The sequence below is a fragment of the Panthera pardus genome, unplaced genomic scaffold (assembly GCF_024362965.1).
Source record: "Panthera pardus isolate Hobbes unplaced genomic scaffold, ASM2436296v1 HiC_scaffold_25, whole genome shotgun sequence".
NCBI lineage: Eukaryota > Metazoa > Chordata > Mammalia > Carnivora > Felidae > Panthera > Panthera pardus.
In genome coordinates, this window is record NW_026526821.1 from 17,181,669 (window position 1) to 17,202,605 (window position 20,937).

Sequence of the window (20,937 nt, forward strand, 5' to 3'; positions counted from 1 at the left end):
TTTGGCCCTTCATGGAAAAGGTTTGCAGACTCCTGTACTAGCCACATTGGCCTTCTTTTCCCTTCTTGAAGAGTCAAAACCTGTGCCCACCTCAGGGCCTTTGCTCTTTCTGTTCTTTCTACTTGGAATGCTTCTTCTTTATAACCTCTGTTCAAATATCCCTCTTCATTTTCTGTCCATATTAGCCTGAGTGAGTATGTTGATAATGTACTTCATAGCATCAACTACTCAAAGTATTTATTTATTTCTTTGCTTATTACTTTGTTTCTCCCACCTGAATATAGGCTCTTGGAGGGAGGAGTTCTGTCTTGCTCACTACTTCGAAAGTGCCTGGCACATACTGGGTGTTCTGTAAGTGTTGACAGACTGAATGAATGAATGAAAATCATATTTTCAGTAAACTGAGATAATTAGAATGTAAGATATCACAAAATTAAATTTATTGTTTGTAACTTATTTTTTAACATTTTAAACAAACCTGAACAGTCAAGAGTGTATTATATGACACTCAAGTAGTGAGAAAATGAAACATTTATACCATAATTAAGATTTCATAATTTTTTAAAACTCTTTCCCCACAGACACCCTCCTCTATTTCATTCTTACAGCATGTAAGGATCAGTGTCTTTCAAATTTCAGAGTTTCCATTTGCACCCACTTTTTAGGAACACATTTTCTAAAAGAGAAGCAAAGGAATGGATATGTTTATCCCTCCTTCTCTCCCTGTCCTTTTTCTACATACTCAAGGATACACGAGTGAGATAGGTGTGCTGTAGGTGGATGTCCTTGGATAGCTTTGCCCCAGAGGACACCAGTCCAGTGCAGGAGCCACAGGACCGTCTACGTAACACGTAAGAACCGGCTACTGTCATATGCATAAAGCTTGTTCTTTACCTCACGGTGCACAGCATGGACCATGCAAACACTTAGATGAGCTCAACGGTGAATGTGACTTGTGGGGTAGAATGTCAAAAAGCGAGCCATGTGTCCATCTCATTGTTGACCATAGATGTTTATTTTGGAGGCTGCTAAGAAGTGAAGGCTGCTGTTTCATGGCAAATCTTAGTAGGCATGGCTGCACTTCCTGGCAGGGCATCCTTGTTGCTGTCAAAAAGTAGGTCTCTGTTCTTTCCCTTCCCAGTTCCTCTGGTCCACCAGGGTTTGCCGATTTCCCTCTCTGGGTCAGCCACTGGTGCTATACCCCAGCAGGAGAGACAGGAAGGACCACTCCTGTCCTCAAGATGCTCACTGTCTGGCTTGGGGAAACAGATGGGCACATTGGCAGTCACCATACTGAGACAGTAGACGTAAGACACTGCTACAAGGGGCAGCCTGGGGGGACAGCTCACTTGGCTGGAGGCAGGGATGGTTTCTGGCAGGCAGTAATGCTTGGCTGTGGAGTTGTGAGCCAGGGGAGGGCATGGGAGAGCTGCCTTGGCTGAACAAATGCTCAGCAGGTCATTGTGAAAAGCCGAGCCCTGTGGTGTGATTGGAAACACAGAGGCCAAGCTGGTGTGTGGGAGGGGAGGGGTGGGGAGGGTGAAGAGAGTAGAGACGGAAGAGGCAGCTCCAGACCTGATCTGAAGGCTCGACTCCTTGCTGCCTCCAGAGTCAAGGACCGTGGAGACCTCTGTCTGCAGGGAGGCAGCGTTCTATTTGCCAGGGATCACTGAGATCGTTTTGGGCATTGCCAGTGTGCTTCAGTGACTCAGGGTAGGACAGCACGGAACAGCCTTTGCTTCTGTAGAAAGCTGTTACAGTTCTTGCTTTTTGTATGATTAACAGAACAAGGGCTTTGGAGCCAGATACTGCCTTTGCCATTACATTTCTGACCCTGGGAAGTTACTCAGTCTACTTCTGCCTCAGTTTTGTCATCTGTTAAAAGGGCATAACTATGAAACGTACCTTGTAGCTTTGCTCTGAGAATCAAATATGTTAATACATATATTAAGCACATAGTAAGCACACATTCAGTGCCACCTGTTACTATTATTATTATTCAGTTTGTGGCCCTCTCAATCCAACAAATGATATGCTGTGAAAAGTCTAACTTTTGCCATCAAGGTGTCAGGTGTGGTATAAAATTGAGTAAGAGATAGCGGTTTCAGTATGTACTTTTGTTTTCTTTTGTTTTATCGAGCAGCCCCCCAAAATGTGCACCAGGCTTGTTTAATTACATCTCCCTGCTTCCTGCCCTCTAGTTTCAAATGCAAGAATCACCATATTAGCATGGTAATGTCGCAATAATAATCTACTGAGTCTATGTAAATAAGGAACATCTGTGCAATATTTATGACCCATAAAACACAGTTATACTCTAAAATGTTGTTCTAATCCCAAGTAGGTCATTGTGATGGAGCCATGATCAGAGGACCCTCCTGGGGCCTGCTGCTCTGTTCACCGAGGTCTGTGCCAGCCAGCCCAGATGGGAACGGGCAGTGCCACATGGCAGTTGGCGAAAATTAGGCTCCTGAGGGTTTTTTTGCCCATCAGAGCAAAAAATGAGTTGTCTTTTTGCATGAAAAATGGGGGTAGAGGTGCTTTTTTATCAGGAACAGCCAGCTTTCGTTTGTGTGCAGAGGTTTAGACACTTTTCTGGACTGTGCAGGGGACATTTTAAATCCCAACTCGGTTTTCTGACATTTGCCACATTTGTGTTGCATTTGTTGCCATTTTTGCTTGGGTGTCTGGGAAACTCCATCAAATTTGCAGCCCAGTCTTAGTCATTATATAAGAGGTCACAGTGGATGATTTCCGTAGTACCTGTCTTTCCCTTTGGTCTTGATTTTTCATTTGTTCTACCTTCCTTATATCCCCATTGGATTGTATGTGGTTTTATAAGCTAACTTTTAAATTCTTTAATGGGTATGTCACGGTAACATTAAGCCTTTTCCTTGTCATTTGTTATGTTTTTAAAGTATGCAAACTCTTTTACATGATTGACTTAGAAAACCAAGTCCGGCTCAGTTTTTTTTTTGTGTATAGTATACATAGGGATCACCAAACTTTTTCTGCAAAGGGTCAGTATGTAAATGAATGGGTATCGCTGAGTTCCAGGGAAACTTTATTTACAAAATAGGCAGCTGGCCTGCAGGCCATGATTTTCTGATCCCTGCATTAGTATAATATACCAATAGAGAAAATTACATAGAGAAAATTTACTAGTCCCCAAGTGTCTGCCTTGAGGAATTTTCATCACAAGATGATCCTCCCATGAAACCACCATTGAGGCCAGGAAGTAGAACAGGACCAGAGTCTTAAAGTCCCCTCGCGCCTCTTCCCATATATTACCTCTCCTCCTGCTCCAGAGGTAAGCAGCATCTTCTAAAAATAATAAATAAATTCTGTACTTCATTAAATTATGCGTACGAAAACACTATAGATTTTTTAAAAAAAATTATTCTTGAGAGGCGGAATTGATGCATAGATAAGCATGAGCTTATCCTCAGCATTCCTGTTGACTGGCTTTATCATCGTGGTCTAATTAATGATAAGCCTTTTGAGTTTCAGTTCTATGATCTGTGAAATGGGGATGCTGACGCTTATTTCAGGGGGTGTATGAGCAATCAATCAAATGCCATACTCAAAGTCCTTAATGCAGTCCTGGTCTACAGAAACCACCTAATTTTATTTTTCATCCACTAAATGGCCTTATCCGTGTTGGCAAGCCCCTCATTAGGTGCAGCAAGGTGCCGCTCTTAGGGGCTGTGGCTAACTCTAAATAGAGAATAATTATTAATTAATCAGACTTATTAGTGTGTCAGTAACCAAGCCTGGTCAGCCTCAAGTGTGGTCAACTTCTTTCAAATTTATTCTGGCTGTTGGATGCCTCCGTGAGGCCTCTGTTGGCATTCAGTTTTCCCAGAACACCAAACAAATAGCCGTTGTGGGGGTTTCCTGGCATGGAGACCTCTCTGCTCGTTGGTATTCTGGTGGTTTCTTACTCACACATGAGCACTTGTCTCCCAGGTCTAAGGCCGGCTCCACTGTATGGGCTGGCGGGTTGCACCGGGCAGGCCTGCTTCCTGCGGGGGCTCTTGCAAGATTGGTCTTTTTTTGGGGGGAGGGGTGGGCAGGATGGGTCGGCTCCTTTGGGTCAGCGTGCCAGTGTTTGTGTCAGCAGCCCTGTGGTGCACACAGAAGGTGCTGAATGTAACTGGGTTACCAACAACTCCGTCTTCATCAATTTGCCTTGGAGATAGGCGGCCCGGATGTGGTGGCATCAAAGACGGCAACAGAAGTGAAACATACCTTGGGGATGTGAACTGCAGTCCTTTCTCTCAAAGCATCTCCACCTCCTCCCTCCAGAAAGGAATATTTAGACAGATCATTATCGATGTTGAGAGCACCTTATAGGGAAGGAATGAATGCTCTGCAGTCTGAGAGCAGTGCCATAAAACCGCAAGTGCCCTCTGAACGGGCCTGAGTGGCCTGGGAGGAAGCGGGCTTTCCCCTTTATGTGCAAAGGGTGTCATGGGAAGAAGAAAGAGAGGAAACTGAGTGCTAGGGGCTTTTACAAACGTTATTTTATAAAATCCTGAAGCCAACTCAGATATTATCCACCTCCCCCCAAACCCTCATTTTGTAGATGAAAAACTGAGGCTCAGAGAAGCTGGGTGGATTAGTGGCAGGACACAAAGCCATATTAGTGATAAAACTGTCACGGATGCCAGTGTGTGGTCCCCCTACATCCTTCGGGCCTTACCACTACGGTGTGCCCCGGCCAAAGCCGGACGTCGATGCCCCGACCCCCAACCCACAAGCAGGCCTCCTCCAGGGACCAGGGACCAACAGGAGTTGAAGTGTAAGTCTCTCACCCTCAGCGGGATAACTCATAGTCATTGTCCTACACTGGATCCCAGAGCGCCCTCGTGGGGTTAGGTCTCAAATGCCCACAGGGGTCACTTGCTTGATGACACACTGTGTGTTGGCTCGTTTTTGTTTTTGTTTTTTAATGTTTATTTTTGAGATGGGTGCAAGCAGGGGAGGGGCAGAGAGAGGAGGACAGAGGATCTAAAGCGGGCTCTGGTCTAACAGCAGCGAGTCCGATGTGGAGCTCGAAATCACAAACTGCAAGACCGTGACCTGAGCCAAAGTCGGACGCTCAACTGACTGAGCCACCAGGTGCCCCTGCGTGTTGGCTTCTTTTCCATCCTTTTCTCACTTTCCTTCTCCTTAACTAGTGTTTCCTAGGGTCACTTTCCAAATGAACTATTTGTTCTCTAATCCTGGCCTCAAGAACTGCTTCTGGGGGAGCACAAACTAAGTCAAATACTACTACTAATAACAGCAACAACATAATAATGATTGCTGATATTTACTGAGTAGTTCTTATGTCCCAGGTGCTGTGCTAAACTAGATGGGTTTTGTCACTAAACGCTGACTAATAAACCTATGAGGCAGATAGTGTTACTGTCTCACATGTGAAGGAACTCAGGTTTGGAGATGTCAATTGACTTGTCTCAAGTCACATGGCTAAAGAGTCATATCTTTAGCAGAGTCAGGATTTCTCTTCCTGGTTTTCTGACTCACTGTCCGGTGCTCTCCCCAATTAGCTGCCTGTGTTTATGCAAGTTTTCCTCAGTAACACTTGGACTGTCATGGGATGGAATTATTTCAGTAGATTCTCATGCCCCTGGGCGCCTCTTGCTGCTGAGACTGCTTGGGCCCTGTATTGGGGTCTGGCTGTATGTTCTAGAGTCATAACTTCTAATGGGAGCACGGATACGATGGGGAGGAGGAGGAAAAACATTACCATAAAATTCATCCTGCCTTGAATTGGACTAAAAGCAAGTTGTTCTTTGATGATAAACATGGTTTTAAAGACCTTTTCCAAGACAACGACTCCCAAATTTGTATCTCGAGTACAGAAGTCTCTCTAGAGCTCCTGACTGTGATATCCAACTACGTGACATTTACACTTGTATGTCTAACAAGTATCTCACACCCAGCTTGGCCAGCATCGAACCCCTGATTTTCCAAACCACTCTCAGCCTTCCCAGCATCAGTTGATGAAAGTACCACACTTCCAGTTCCTCAGGCCGAATACCTTGAGTCTTACTTGAGTCCTCTCCTTCCCTTATACCCAGCGTCTAATCCATCAGCAAGGACACCTGCTGTATTCCAAGTGCAACCAGCATCCTCCACACCTACTGCATCCAGTGCCATCGCCAAGTGACTTGGCCCTCATCACATATGCGCAAGAGTCTTGTGCTGAGGGCCTTGGCTGCTAAATTTCTGGAGTAAGAAATTGACTGACATTTTTAAAGGGAGTTCACAGTTTTGAGGAATAACTGTAGGAGACTATTAATGTCTTTAACAGTTTGGTGTCTCCTTCTCCCGAAGACCCGAGAATGGAGAAGGTGGGTATTATGTTACCTGGAAGAAAGTTGCTGTCATTTTTTTTTTTCCTGAGGGGAGGGAGAGAGCCATCTCCAGAGGTTTCTCCACAAGCTACCTATTTCTGAAAGGCTTACTTTGTTCCCTCAAAGAGGGTGGGGTGGGTTAGGGGAACTGGGTCTTGAAGTGGGAATAGTGAGTGAACTAAGCCAAGATACAGAATTCTGAGGCAGCATGGGGGTTCAGGGAGCTCTGTGAACAGGTGAGGCTGGCGAGGGCACATGAAGTGGATTTGTAGGGAGAAGAGGCCGGAGATCCAGGCACAGCCAGCTCGCCCAGGGCCCTACTATGGGGTGACACCAAGGAGTTCTAGGGAGAGTGGGAAGGTATTGACAGGTTCCAAGTAGGAGAGTGACATAATTAAATTTGCTTCTTAAAATAATTACTCTCATGGGTGGTGAAAGGATGATTTGAAGAGGACAAGCCCAGAATCAAGGATATAAGTGAGGAGAGTCTGGAATAGTTCAGATTAAGGCTTGTAAATTATGTGCGTGTGTACACACACACACACACACACACACACACAATGATAATTGATGAGGAAGGGATTTGGCATTACTTAATGACTGAGCAGATGCTGAGGGAAAGGAACATTCTAGGACCCCATCCTAGGATCCATAATGAAGGATGTGCATGTGTAGCAGGAACCCTTTCTCTTGATGTGTAGCCAGCATTAATTCTCTCTTTCCTTCTTCTAATTTTACCTAGATTAAAAAAAAAATGTTTATTTTTTGAGAGAGAGAGTGAGCATATGCAGGGGAGGGGAAAGAGAGAGAGAGGGAGGGAGAGAGAATCCCAAGCAGGCTTCGTGCTGTTAGCACAGAGCTGGAAGTAGGGCTGGATCCCACAAACCATACGTTCGTGACTTGAGCCAAGATCAAGCGTCAGAGGCTTAACTGACTGAGCCATCCAGGCACACCTAATTGTACCTAGATTTTTATTCTTTCCTTAAGAATGGCTCTCACTCCCAACAACCTTCCCCGCTGTGCCAATCTGTGAGCTGGTTTTATCCAATCAGGGATAATCCAGCTTTCCCTGGTCACAGTGATTGGTTTAGGTCTGGGTTCTTGAACCAGTTATCTCATGCACTTACTGGCACATAGCAATTGGTGAATAACTGGGCATGTGACCATATCTGGGCCAATGAGGAGACTAAGGGGGAAGCGGGTTCTCCCTCTGCCTTTGGAGGTCATGTTCACTGTGGGTCTGAGAAGTGACTAGTGGCTGTGGCAGCTAGGGCCTTTCGTTTAGATGCCCCAAGGGTGAATTTCAGGCCATTTGATTCTGCTGTTGCTTCTCAATGCGTATTTGTTTATATGCTCTTGTTTTTGGCACTGTGTATTCACTTGAAGACGGAGAACTAATCTTCATAGACACACACACTTGCATACATTTTTATTTGGGAAAAAAAAGATGTTAAACACAAAAATACAATCCGTCTATAATTCTATCACTTTACTTGGATTATGTAACATAAGCAGCGAAAGTTTCTATCTTCTTAGCCCACAGGCTTTTCCACTTCAGCACGTGCAGGGTTAATTATTATTTTCTGTTAGTTGTATATCCTGTATATCCTGTATATTCTGGCTTTTCCCCATGGGTGTACAAACAATCTACATACAGACACACTCACGTACTTTTTAACATTTCAGTCAGGCCGTACACATTGGTCTCCAAACTTAAATACTTGGCTTCATGGGGAGGAATGGTCAGTGGGATGATTTTCTGTGTGTCTTCAACATGCCTTTGCCTTAGTTTTCTTCCGTCTTTATATATTTATGGCAACTGACTTCTCCATATAATTTGAGTGTATTCATGTGTTTGCCACTGGTTAAGTGTCCCTTAGCCTTAGGACAATGAAGTAATTGGGTTTAGACAATTATGAGCCTTCCCTTAAATTCTCTTGGCTAGTACAAAATAGTGTGTAAGAGGGGAATAGGGAGTAAATAAAATCTGGTTGAAGGCAAAAATGGGGAACAAGTTAGTAAAAACTCAGGGAAATATTTAAGTAATACAATCTCCATTTCAGGTTTTGGAATTGAATGCCAAGTGCAGAATGTTAAATAGGACATTTTCAGAGCTTAGGAGAAGTTTGATATATAGTATGTAATTAAGAGGCTGAAGAGAGTGCCATTTTTTATATCCCCTACTTGTCACTTGTGCAGATTTGACTTCAGATATGATTTTGAGGTTACAAGGGTAATTAATTGTATGGTCTCTTCCAGGAAGTATCATTCACCTGAGTAACATCCTCTAAATTGACAGACCCAAAGAAAGTGGGTGAAGAGAAATATGACACTATGAATTTGTTCACTTAACAGATATTTATTAGGTATCTACTATGTGCTATGGACCTTGCTGCTTAGATTGGGGGATGTTGTGGGGATAGCAGAGCATTGAGGGGACCTTGCCTAGTCTAGCAGAGGACAGAGAAGGCAAAAGTATAAGTCAGCTACACCAGGAAATCTGTGGGTCCCACATCAGGACCAGATGCCTGACATGTCTCTCTGACTTGAGTGGGATTAATTCACAGGTTTTATTTTTCTAGTATAGTTATAGATATTTTAAAACAAGCAAGGTAAGCCCATTTAAGAAAACAAAGAGAAGAAAGGACAAGCAAAAACAGTGTCTCTCTCTGATCCCACTCCATAGGGTCAGTCACTGTAGCATTCTGGTAAATTTCCTTTCAACCTTTTTTTTTTGGCTTACTCTTAAAATGTGAACTTATCTTGTTAGTCGTTGGGCCTGTGGTTAAACTTGAACACGAGACAGAGGATTTTCCTGAGCAGTTCCCTTATTTGGTGAAACCATTGTTTCCACGATGAGGAATGAATCCAGAGAGAAATATTTCAAGCGCCATCCAGATGTCACTGTAAAAGAAAGGATCAAGCCTTCCATACTGCTGCTGACTCCCAAATGTAGCTGGCTCCATCAGGATGCTGAGAGCATCCTCCTGCTGTATCTTCAGGTGATGGGGACTTCCATCTCTTAGGTATCACTAGTCTTCTAGTTCTTAATTTCTTAGTTTTGATGCATCTATGAATTGAATGGACCTGTAAATAATTAGCAAAGCATGAGTATGTGCGTGTGGCTTGTTTATGCAGATCTGGAGTCTTGAGTTCCTGGATTTAGTTCCCAGACTTCAGAATTCCTGAAACTCTCTGAGACTCCATTTTCTCATCAGCATTATGCTTTCTTGCAATTCTTTATTAGCTTTCCTTGGTAGAAGCTTTCTGTTCCTGTGCCATGGAGGCTCTACTCTATGGAGGCACCAAGGCTAGAGACATATTCTTTTTTTTTTCTCTTTTTTTAATTGTTTTTTTTTTTTTTTTTAATTTGAGAGAGAGGGAGGCAGGGCAGAGAGAGAGAGGGAGACACAGAATCCAAAGCAGGCTCCACGCTCTGAGCTGTCAGCACAGAGCCCAACATAGGGCTCGAACTCACGCACAGTGAGATCATGACCCGAGCTGAAGTCAGATGCTTAACCAACTGAGCCACCCAGGCACCCTGAGACATATTCGTGAATATTTAGGTGGAGAATCTTCAGGGCATCTCAAACCAACTATGGTCTGTCCGTCCCCTTCTCACACATGAGGGTAAACATGGAGGTAGACCACACCAGCCTTCACCTCTTGGAAGACTGAACATTCCATTGTACATGTGCTGTAATAATTTTCTTCTAGTGTTCCTTCCTTCCCTGGGGCTGAGTGAGTGTCAGGCGTTGGAAGATCCTTGGAGAGCAGGGTGTCATGACAGCAGTTGTGATTATGACTTCTGGGAAGAGGGCGATGCTGACTCCACAAATAGGGGGCTCCAGCAGATATGGAGAACATTGGTTGGGCATGTAGATTACAATCCTTCACTGAACATTTTTGTGTTACCTGGAGATGTGGTTGAGAGTTTCCAGATTTTTGTGTCTGGGGGTGTCTTAGTTTATGCAAATAATGAACGTAGTAGAGGACAGCTTTTAGAGTGTGACCACCTGGAGAGCCACACTCCTTGGCTCTAGCCAGCTGTTGCTATGAAGCATCTTGGGCTAGTCTTGCCCATGCTTTTCATTTTCAAGAGAATATCTAAATACCCAACATTTTTGGGAAATCTTTTGATATTAATCATTGGCCACTTAAAAAAAAAAGATATTGTGTGGATCCAATAGACCCTAAGTGTGGGTCACTAGTAGGATTAGAATTGTGTAGAAATTCCCTTCTGGTCTTTACAACTGGGGATTGTGTATTCCCCTCCACATCTCCTCCTCCCTGCACATCTCTAGGGTGTTCACATTTCTCCCCTGAGTGCTTCACAGTTCCCCTCCTTTGAATGAGTCTGGGTTGTTGTCATTTGACTTACAAAAATGTGAGGCCAAGAGACCCTGGTGCTGTGCAGCACATCACATGAATTGTGATATTGCAATTCAAAATACAAAACAGTAAATGAGGGTTATGATTTATGCTGTCACAGCAAGAACTACCTACTGCTTGATGCACACACTGGGCCTGTCACATACATTATCTCGTTTAATGCTCACAGTGAATGAGGTGGTATTAGCTCCACTGTATGGAAGCTGTGTGGGTTTTAGTCACTTGCTCAAGCATGCACAGCTGATAAGGGATGGAGCCCAGCTTTCTTGTCCATCTCTTCCACTCCAGAATAGGGGTGCTTCTCCATTTCTGGGAGAGGTTATTTCCTTCTACCCTAGGCCATCACAAATACCTCCTTGAACCATGCCCTTGCATGCAGCAGGTGTTCTGTAAATACTTTTCTTTGTGATAATGTTTGGCTGGCTTTTCTCCAATGGGAGAATTAGCCTAGCAGAAGCAGTTTTTCAGGGCACAGAATGAACCTTTATAAATTTGAATTTTCACAACGAGGTTTGTTTTGTTGAATACAAAAAGAAAGGCAAATATTTACTAATTTTTACTTTATTAAAATGTAATGCACAGGGGCATATTTTCAGAAATGATAAATTGTTTCCTTTACAAAGGGATCTTGGGGAGAAAGAAACATACCACATTTAAAAATTATATACTATTCTATAATTGCACAAATCAAATATGTGTATTATTTGTAATTACATCAGTAATATATGTAATTACATGAGAAAACAATTAAAGCAAACTGCATTGCAAGCGAACATGAATCAGGATTTTTTTCCCCTCTTCCCCAGTTACTCTTCAGCATTAATTTGTCTTCCAGAAGTAAGAATATCACACAGACATTTTAAAAAACATCCCTGACCTGTCTCAGGCACTTTATTTTAAAAAAAATTTTTAATGTTTATTTTATTTTTGAGAGAGAGAGAGAGAAAGCACGAGCAGGGAAGGGGCAGAGAGAGAGGGAGACACAGAATCTGAAGCAGGCTCCAGGCTCTGAGCTGTCAGCACAGAGCTCGATGCGGGGCTCGAAACCGTGACATCATGACCGGAGCTGAAGTCAGATGCTTAACCACCCAGGCTTGAGCCACCCAGGCGTCCCCTCCCTCAGGCACTTTAAAGATTTCTTGAGCAGAAAGTACTGAGGTTTTGCAGTCTCAAAGGTGCAAGTGAGATGCATCATACTGCTTCATTTTTGCTGTCTTACTATTAGTATTATTTTTTTGCCTATAAAAACGATAGCAGACAGTACATTTTTGAGGCATGCTACCTCTATACCACCACTGCACCTGAGCTTCTAGAGTGGTTCCACTATGGGTAATTTTTTTCCTGAAAAAACCAACCTGCATATTCTACATTCCTTCTGCAAAACAAAACAAAACAAAACAAAACAAAACAACCCGACCAACCAACCAAACAAAAAAACCAGGCTGGTTTTGGGAATAATGAGCAATGATCCACTGGTTGGAAATGCTTGTTCTTTTAAGAAGTTCAGGGGTTATGTGGAACATAATTCAGGTCTCAGGGGAGATTGTTCATGAACCATTCATTCATCAGACAAATAAAGAGCACCGCCTGTGTGCGTCAGTTCCTCTGCTGGGTGCTGGGGTTGTGATGAAATATCTCATTCCTGTTCCATGGAGATATGGTCAGGTCTGCTGGATGGAAGACACACACACAGATGTGATGTGGGAAGGAAAGTGCTAAAAGCCATGTGACAAGAACCAGAGGACTCGGAGGAAGAGGGCCCAGAAGGCCTCACAGGGGTGGTGAGGGGTTTGGAAGAAATAGAAATTCTTGCATCGGCTATCTTTTGTCCCAGAGTTGGGATGGAGGGTTGGTGAGAATGTGCTCCGGGCAGGGGTGATGACGTGCTAGGGCAGTGGGATGGGAACGACTGAGGCACATTCTCAAACTGTGATTTCTCTAGAGTTGAGAGCAAGGTCAGCTGTGAGGGTGGGACTGGAGATGAGTTTGAATACGGAGGCAGACCACACCTCCCAGCCTGGGGGTGTGATGTCAACAATCTGTGTTGAGGCACCCACAAATTTTTTTCACACCTTTTGTGCAGCTACCACAGGTAGAGCTCTTGCTTTGCTCAAGGAGATCTTTTGCAAGTTTAAATTGTTGTCTAGGGCTCCAGAGTTACCTACGATGTCTAATTCCACGGGAGGGAGCTGGATGGGCAGGATGGTGTGCGTGCTTATTGCCAAGGGTGAGGGTGCTAAGTTGTGCGGTCTGCCTTTGGCTTTGACCAGTGTCTCCATTCATCTCAAGGTCCCTGGGAGGTCTGTCCACAGACAGAGGTAGAGGGATGGTGCCTATCTTGGAGGAATATTGTGTAGACAACTAGCAGCTGTGGGATCTGCAGGTGTATGGTGGAGAGGGAGGACTTACAGACTTGCAGAGAAACATCAGGCAGAGTTGCTTTGCTTCCCGTTCCTCCTGTCTTCTGCTTTTCATCAAATTCTCCTATATAGACTTAAAATGTTAGCAAACAAGAGCCTGTGGGATGCATTATTGAATCCTACCTCTGTTGGTCAGAATATAAATATCACTTAATTCCTTCGTGTGTTCAGCAAACATTTATGTAGCGCCGAGCTCTGTGCGCAAGCTCCCATCTCTGCTGTTGAGAAGTCCTCGGTCTCTTGGGGGAGAGTGAACTGCTGAGGGATTTCTGATTGAGGGATGTGTTGAATGACAATGACGACGGTGGCTGGCATTTCTTTTTTTTCGCAACAAAGATTATCATGTCTGCTTGACGAGGGGGGTAGATGTTGTCTCTCATTTCATTGGTGGGGAAACTGAGGCATGGGGGGTTTCTGGTAAGTGGAGGAGGCAGAATTCAGGCCCAGGGTAGTTAACTGAGCCCCTAGCTGGCAGGCACAGGGGAGGATGTAGTCAGCTTGATCTGGGGGGCAGACACCAGAAAAGCTTTCTCAGAGCTGGTGCCCCTTCAGTGGGTCCCGAAGGAGAAGCTTCCAGAGTGTGGAAGCTGAGTGTGCTTCCTGGGGCTGAGTGTGCTTAGTGCAAGTAAAACTGGGATGAATTATTACTGGTGTTTCCAGCAGGAGGCAAGGGGCAGTGAGATTGGCGTCAGAGAGGTTCTGCTGGGTGGCTCTGGGAGGGTCTTGGGCACTGGCCAAGGATGCTCCGTCTACTGTGTGGGGACTTCACATGACCTGTGAACGCAACCTATTCCTACTGACAGCTGAGGGCATCTCTGAAGGCCTGTTTAGAATCACTTGTGAAGCAGGGTCGACAGGGGCAGGTCCAGGAGGTTTTGTGAAGGTATACACAACTTAGGGGAGTGCTTTAAGAAAAAGAATACGACAGTTTAAATTCAAAATCAGGTGCAGGGTCTTGAAAGGGATGTGTGTAAGTGAGGGCCCCCGACATGTCAGCTTTGTTAGTGTCATGCCAAGTTCACGACTGGCTACTCTTTTTCACTGACGTCATGCTTATTTCTGCATTGGTGCAGGAAAACAACGGGTCATGTTTGCTTGTTTGTTTTTGGGCCAGGACTGAGGAGTCTTTATTTTGACATGACATCAACTAAGTTTGGAGGGTGGCCTAGCCAGAATCTCTTTCTAAGGTGTCTCCCGGGATTGGCTAACTGTGGCTAGTCTGGTCACAAAATCATCTATTTTATGCATTCACATGTGGCCTCCTTGTACATCTAATTTTTTCATTTCAGAGGTACTAGTGATGGTTGATATTCAGGACATAATTCCCAGAGTGTTCCTGCCTTGCTAAATTTCAGTTTGTATGTCTTTCGTCAAATATTTGGCTTAGCTGGGGCTGGTTGGCATATTGTGTTAGCTCAAAGTGATTTATTGTCTCAGTGTCATCCATTCACTATAGAGAGGTAATATTTAGTGTGTCAGTGGGGATTATGTTGTAATCTCAAGAAAAATATAGGAAGTTGGGCAGAGAAAAAAATTCAGGGAGAAGAACCAAGCAGTTATTAAAATAGGCCTTTCTAATATATGTTCATTTGTTGAGAGTTACATCCACAACTTCATTTCTCATCAAAAAGTCTCAAAGAGCCAATTTCCAGTAGTTCTTATCCCTCCTTGCAGCTGAATATTTGGGGGTATTTTAAAGTGATATCATAAAATAGATGGAAAATGAAGTCCTATAAATGATCTTTAATCAACAGGCTCTGTTGCTTTATGAAACAGAAAACAGTGAACAAAAGACTATGATTTTAATTCAAGGAATGAGAGCTATTTATTTTAAGTATTTCTGCAGAATGGCAGAAGTAATTTATTCAGTTATAATTAGACACATTGTAAAATGGACGATTGTGAAGAGAGTGATTCTTGCTGGCTTCTGTGAGTCAGGGAAGGCGCTTCTGTACTATTCTCTGCTATCTGGCCACAGATCCTGGTGCCAGAAATTAATCTGTGAACAGGGCAGAACCGGAGAAAAATGGAAGCTGAAACTGTTCATGTTCCCTTTTCATCCTGAAAATGGGTTTTCCTTCTTTCTGTCTTGATAAGAAACTCCTGCAGCAAGTATTTAAATTGGGGTATTGCTTGGGTGTGATATGGAGTAGACCAGATTTAGCAGTAGGTAATGGAAAAAAGTTTGAGGTGTTCAACTAGGGGAAATTAGATGTGCATCTATAGTGAACTGTGGCAACTTAAAAAACCAATGTTATTTGGGGCTGCATTAATAGAAGTATAGGGAACAGACCACTGGAGGTGATTGACAGATGGAAATTCTTGTTTTCTTTCAACAAGTATTTATAGAGGGCTTCTGATGTGTTAGGACTAGAGACACATTGGTGAACAACGTAAACATGTTTCCTTGGAGATCAGAGACTTTGGAAGGAGGCAGATAAATGGACAGATAATTATGAAACAGCAAGAGAAACTGTTGAGAGAAGTCCAGCATTGCATGTAGAAGCAGGGGGTAAGGATAAGACAGAGGAAACAGTCTCTGCATTGGCTCAGAGGTGAGCCGGTATGGCACTTTCGGGGAACAGAATGTTAAATGTGGTTGGAGCATAGAGTTGGAGGGTGCTATAGAGTAAGAGGTGAGGCCAGAATGGTGAACAGGCAGATCTTGCAGAGAAATATAGATCATGGGGTAAGTTACGACTGTATCCTCAGGGCAGTGAGAGCCACTAATGAGTTTTAGGCAGTGATGTGTTGGGACCAACTTTGCATTTTAGAATCATCACTTTCACTTCCAAGCCGGTAAAACGGATGGAGGAAATAAGGTGGCAGACAGGAGATGAGCTAGGCAGCATCTTTGAGACCTAGCGGTGGCCTCAACTGGAGTCATGGCAGTGAGCACGGAGGAGATTGAGTGGATGGATTTGAGAACCAGTTAGGAGAGAGAATCAGCAGGCAGGTGGTGATCTGGGTATTTGAGAAGAGAGAGTCAAAGTTGATGCCCAGATGGAAACTGGATATGATACATCCTCCAATGCAGCGTGTTTGGTTGTGTAGGGGACAAGATCACAAGTTCATATCTGGGTGCATGCGGAGTTTGAGTGCCCATGGGGGGGTATTGCAGCGTGGGTATCTGGTAAGCAGTGGAGTTTTTGAGTCTGGAGTTTGGAGAGAAGCTGGAATTTTAGATCTTGGAGCCATCGCCACACACATGGTCATTGACTCCTGGGAGTGATAGATCCCTATGCAGTGGGAAGAGCCAAGGGTTACCACACCAATATGTTTGCGTGGGCGATGTGGTACTCTATCTTGGACCCTTGTTCTGTGTAGCTGTGGATGGCATAACCAGAGTCCAAAAGTTCCAGCAGGCAGATTATCACTTGGCAGTAGGTAGGACTTTTGCATGAATACAAATGCCCAGAAATGCATGGGTTCCTTGAAAGGTGGTGAGTTTCCTGTTATCAGATGTATTCAAGAAGAACTCCATGACTACTTGCCTGGGATCCTGTAGAAGGCATTCACATGTTAGGTGGGATTGTTACCAAAGGGACTTCTAGATACCACCCTGGTCTGATTACTACAGTTACGAAATTGCCATTTTGGATGGAGGTGCCTATATCAAGATCCTTATGTTCAGTTTGCTGTCTGTCTGGTCCTTTTACGACCTTTCCTTTCCAAGTCTGCATGGATTCCACAGTCCTCACGTCTGCCATTCTCCTTCCTGAAACCCTAGTTCCCTTCTCCTCTGTCTCTACCTCGAGCCCAACACCTGGACAATTCAGCTCTTTTTCTTCTCTTTCTTTTATCAGGTGGCTGGATGCTGCTGGCAAAATTCCTCAAATCTTAAAAATGTGGCCTCTGTAAATGTATCATCCCTAGTTTCATCTGGGCCTGCAGGTTGGCTCCATAACTTTTCCCTGTGCCTGGTCGACATTTTCCGTCTCCTCTGTAGTCTGCCACATCTTCTTCCCTGTCTGCCAGAGGTCTCTCTTCTCCTTCTCAGAGAAAACATCAGGCATCAGATGAGAGTGCCCTCCATGTCCTGCCACCAGCTGTCTGGGATGCCGGCATCTGAAGCCCCCCTTGGCTCTATAGGACAAGATACGTGTTCTATCAGGTTTCCTGTCCCTGGGAACTTGAACTTCAGGAGTGTTTCTACCATTCCCTAACTGATAAGACTGACTCACTGTGACTAAGTGTTTGCACAAAGTGTCAGTTATGCTATGCCTGTTTTCCTTCTGGGAGTCTGGAATTTCGGAATGTGCTAGGCAGGGGGTGCTTGCATGACCACCCCCCGATAAAAACATTGGGCACTGAGTCTCTAATGAACCTCCCTCACAGATAACACTCTACACATGTTGTCACAACTCATTGTTGGAGGAATGAAGTGCATCCTGCATGAGTCCACAGGGCCAGGACTCTGGGGAGCTTGCACCTGGTTTCCTCCAGACGTCACCCCACGCATCTTTTCCTTTTGCTGATTTGCTTTGTGTCCTTTCACTGGAATAGATCACAGCTGTGCGTGGACTCTATGCTGAGTCCTGTGTGTCCTCCAGTAAACCATCGAATATAGGGTTGGTCTTGGGTTCCCCCAAGACACTTTCCCTCCAGCATGTATATATGCTCAACTAATTCGTCTTAGTAAGTGAAGAAACAAGCAAAGACCCCACATCTTCTCCCGGCCACTGCCCCACGGCCTTCCGTGCTGTTGACCAGTTGCTCTTCCTCCAGTGGCTGCGTTGACCAGGGGTTCTGGAAGCTGCTTTCCAGCCTTCTCTGTGGGCTTGTTCTCTCGGCTGAAATTGATTGGGGTTCTGGTCTAGGTTAACTTCTCCGTCTCTACTTTGCACGTGTTGGTGGCTCTTGGTGGGCTGAGATGGGGAGATTGCATGGGGAATTTTGCAAGCTGAAGTACCCATTTCCTGCCTGACCAGAATCACTGGGGAGAAGAGCCTGCACAAAGCTTCCCAAGGAGTCTGGATCAGATTCTGCCCTTCAGTTGAGAGCTGTCGGCCTATGGGATGTCTGCTGCACCCAATACATTTACATGACAGGACTCCCCTCCTCTGTATCTGTGGCTGGGACTCCTCTTCTGAGATTTGAACCCAAATCAGAACAGATCCTACCTGCTCTTCTCCATCCCTGTTATTGCCGCCTTTGTCCAGGCTGGCATCTCTCGTACCCCATCCCCCTGTTCTCCTTTTTCCCACAAGGGGCCACAGTGACATTTTTACATAAGTGTAATCATGTCACCTCCCTGCATAAAACTCTGCAGCATCTCAGTGCACTCACACCGGGCCTGGCATTTAGTGGGTGCTTGTTTTGTTGAATGAATGAGTGAATGCATGAATGTGTAAGTGTTAGATTTTATTCAAGTGCCGAGTTAGCAACCCCGTGAGCCCTTTAGGCAGATAAAGAGCCAGGGCTGAGAATTAGAGCCAGTGAGCTGTTGAATTTATATTAGATCAATTTGCTGAAGACTCTGGAAAAGTCCAAAGGAGGAGGGAGAGGGATTGCAGAAATGGGCACCACTTGCCTTTATCTAAGAGGCTTAGGAAGGGAAAGTGGAGGGGATTGTTGAAAATAACCATGGCGAGGGGGAGGGGAGGCTTCTGATCCCACCTGGGACCCCTTGGTGCTCCACAGGGCCCCTACTTACTGGGAGAAGAGGAGCTTGCTACGGTCCCCCAGAACATGTGATTCTCCTTGGTTTGAATCCAACTCTGCCACCTGCAGGCTGTATGCTCCTGGACAAGTTCTATGTGCCTCAGTTTACTTATTTGTAACATGGAGTTCCCAAAGCCTATCTCTAGTGGCAATCATGGAAGTCACCAAGAAAATGTGAGTAAAGCTGGCCTGTGGCGATCCGGTGTGGTCTTTTGTTGGTGGTGTGGTGTAGGCAGCAATGGTGTCATCAGTGGTTGTGATCGCCCCCTAAGGCTCCATTGGGCACTGTACCTGCCACATAGAATTACTGCTTCTCTGGCCCCTCACATGGAATCTAGCACTTACTTCATGGGTACTCAAAGTCATTGTATGGATAATCATGGTCTGAATGCTAATTATTTAATGTAGGTCGTTGACTGGCAGTATATGTCATATGGTTGATATTCAACAAATTGTAGTTATTGCTCTTGTTATTTACCTGGAAATACAAAAGTGGTTGTGATGGGGTGTGTATTTCCTTTCATAGAGGGCAAGCAGCATGATTTCTTCTGGCCTTTAGTGGAACCACATGTACTCACGTGCCTTTCTTTCATCAGGTAGAACTCTTTTCCTAGCAAGGACTCCTGGGGACTCACTCTCCTTTGGGAAGAAGGAGCGTTTAGTGCAAGACCCAGACCTGGCCATTTCCATGGGGGTCACAGAGAACACGCAGCTCTGCCCTCTTTAAAATTTCCCATCCTGACTGGGGGGCAGCCCTGTGTCCCATGGCCACACTTGTTCCGTTTCCCTTGAATGCCAGCTTATAGCCTTGGCCTTCTTTTGAGCCTCCTGCTCACATAGATCATTTTTATTTGAGTAATCAAGTCTTTTTAGAACTTGGGGCCTAATTCACTGTTTCAAGTCTTCTGCACACAGTCTTGGGTACTTCCAGGCCCCTGAGGCCTAGGCAAAAGGTTGTTTGCTTTGAAGCCTCACCACAGCCCTCTCTGTGTTGCTTCTGCCACCCCTGTGATGGCAAACGAGGGAGGGGAGGGCACGTGGAATTGAAATAATTTGCTCTGAGCACTGAGGTTAATCTTAAGTCTCTTGTACCCCATGGGGGGGTGCCCTTTCTTCTGTGCCACGGTGGCCTTGAGGACAGCCCTTCAGAGGCCCGCCACAGCTGGATCAAGGGTATCCAGATGCTCATTGTGGGATGACTTGGTGTTGGAGGTCTCTCCAGTGGTTGCTTTCGGTGGATCTTGTTTGAGGAAACTGTCCTAGGAATAAAGTCCGTGTGAGTGAGAGCAGCTTGATATTATAAAGCCCTATACAAGTATCATTTAGGTTGGATGAGTCTCTAAACAGTTGATGTGGTCAGTTCTCCCCCTTATCTGCATCTGTGCCTTTGCATTATGACATTATGGCTCCTTCTATGAAGAAGTGGCATCTGTTTCTCTACCCTTGGAATCTGAACTTAGTTATGTGACTCCTTTTGACCAACGGGACAGGAATAAATGTGACACTGGGCTGAGGTTTGAAAAGTATTTGTGCATTGAGGCATGTTCTCTTCTCCTGGGATCCCTGCTGATACCTCTGCGTGAGGAAGCCCACTAGCCTGCTGGATGATGACACATACATGACCCAGGTACCCCCATCGCCCCAGCTAATAACCAGCTAACTCTAGAAGCAGAGCCCCTGAGCAGCTGCTGATCACCCATCAGCCTAGATCATTAGAAGAATCACCCAGATGAGCCTAGATCAAAGTACTGACCCACAGAATCATGAGGTAAACAAATGGTGGTTGTTTGAGGCCACTGAATTTGGGGGGTAGTCTGTTGCATAGCTAACTGATAGAGTTAAATTAATGGCCAGTGATTTTTTTTTTTTATTATTAATCAAAAGGATTTAAGAAAAAAAAATTACAAATGGATTCGCTACAGGATTTCTTAAGTTAACTCTTTATCAGGGGCTCTGAAATGTCATCCAGTTTATCAGACCAGTATTTGTACTAAAATGTTCCTGAACACTTGTGGCTTCTGAGTATGAATTTCCCAGTTTGCAGAGAATCTTTGGCCTGAGTGTGAGTCCGAATATGTGGCCTCACCAGACACGAG

The 20,937-nt window shown here is 44.8% G+C and overlaps 1 protein-coding gene across 17 annotated transcripts in view; it reads left to right on the top strand.

Moving 5' to 3' along the window:
• The window catches only part of PTPRT (protein tyrosine phosphatase receptor type T), a 1,067,285-nt gene that overhangs the window by 22,649 nt on the left and 1,023,699 nt on the right, over positions 1 to 20,937 (top strand). Inside the window, exon 1 of one of the 17 annotated variants that reach the window (XM_053890239.1) lies at positions 20,365 to 20,468. The exons of the other annotated variants lie outside the window; for them this stretch is intronic. Coding sequence (XP_053746214.1) covers positions 20,460 to 20,468 — 9 coding nt within the window. The 5' untranslated portion in view covers positions 20,365 to 20,459. Of the gene's footprint in view, positions 1 to 20,364; positions 20,469 to 20,937 lie in introns of those variants that run through there. 17 annotated transcript variants of the gene reach the window in all.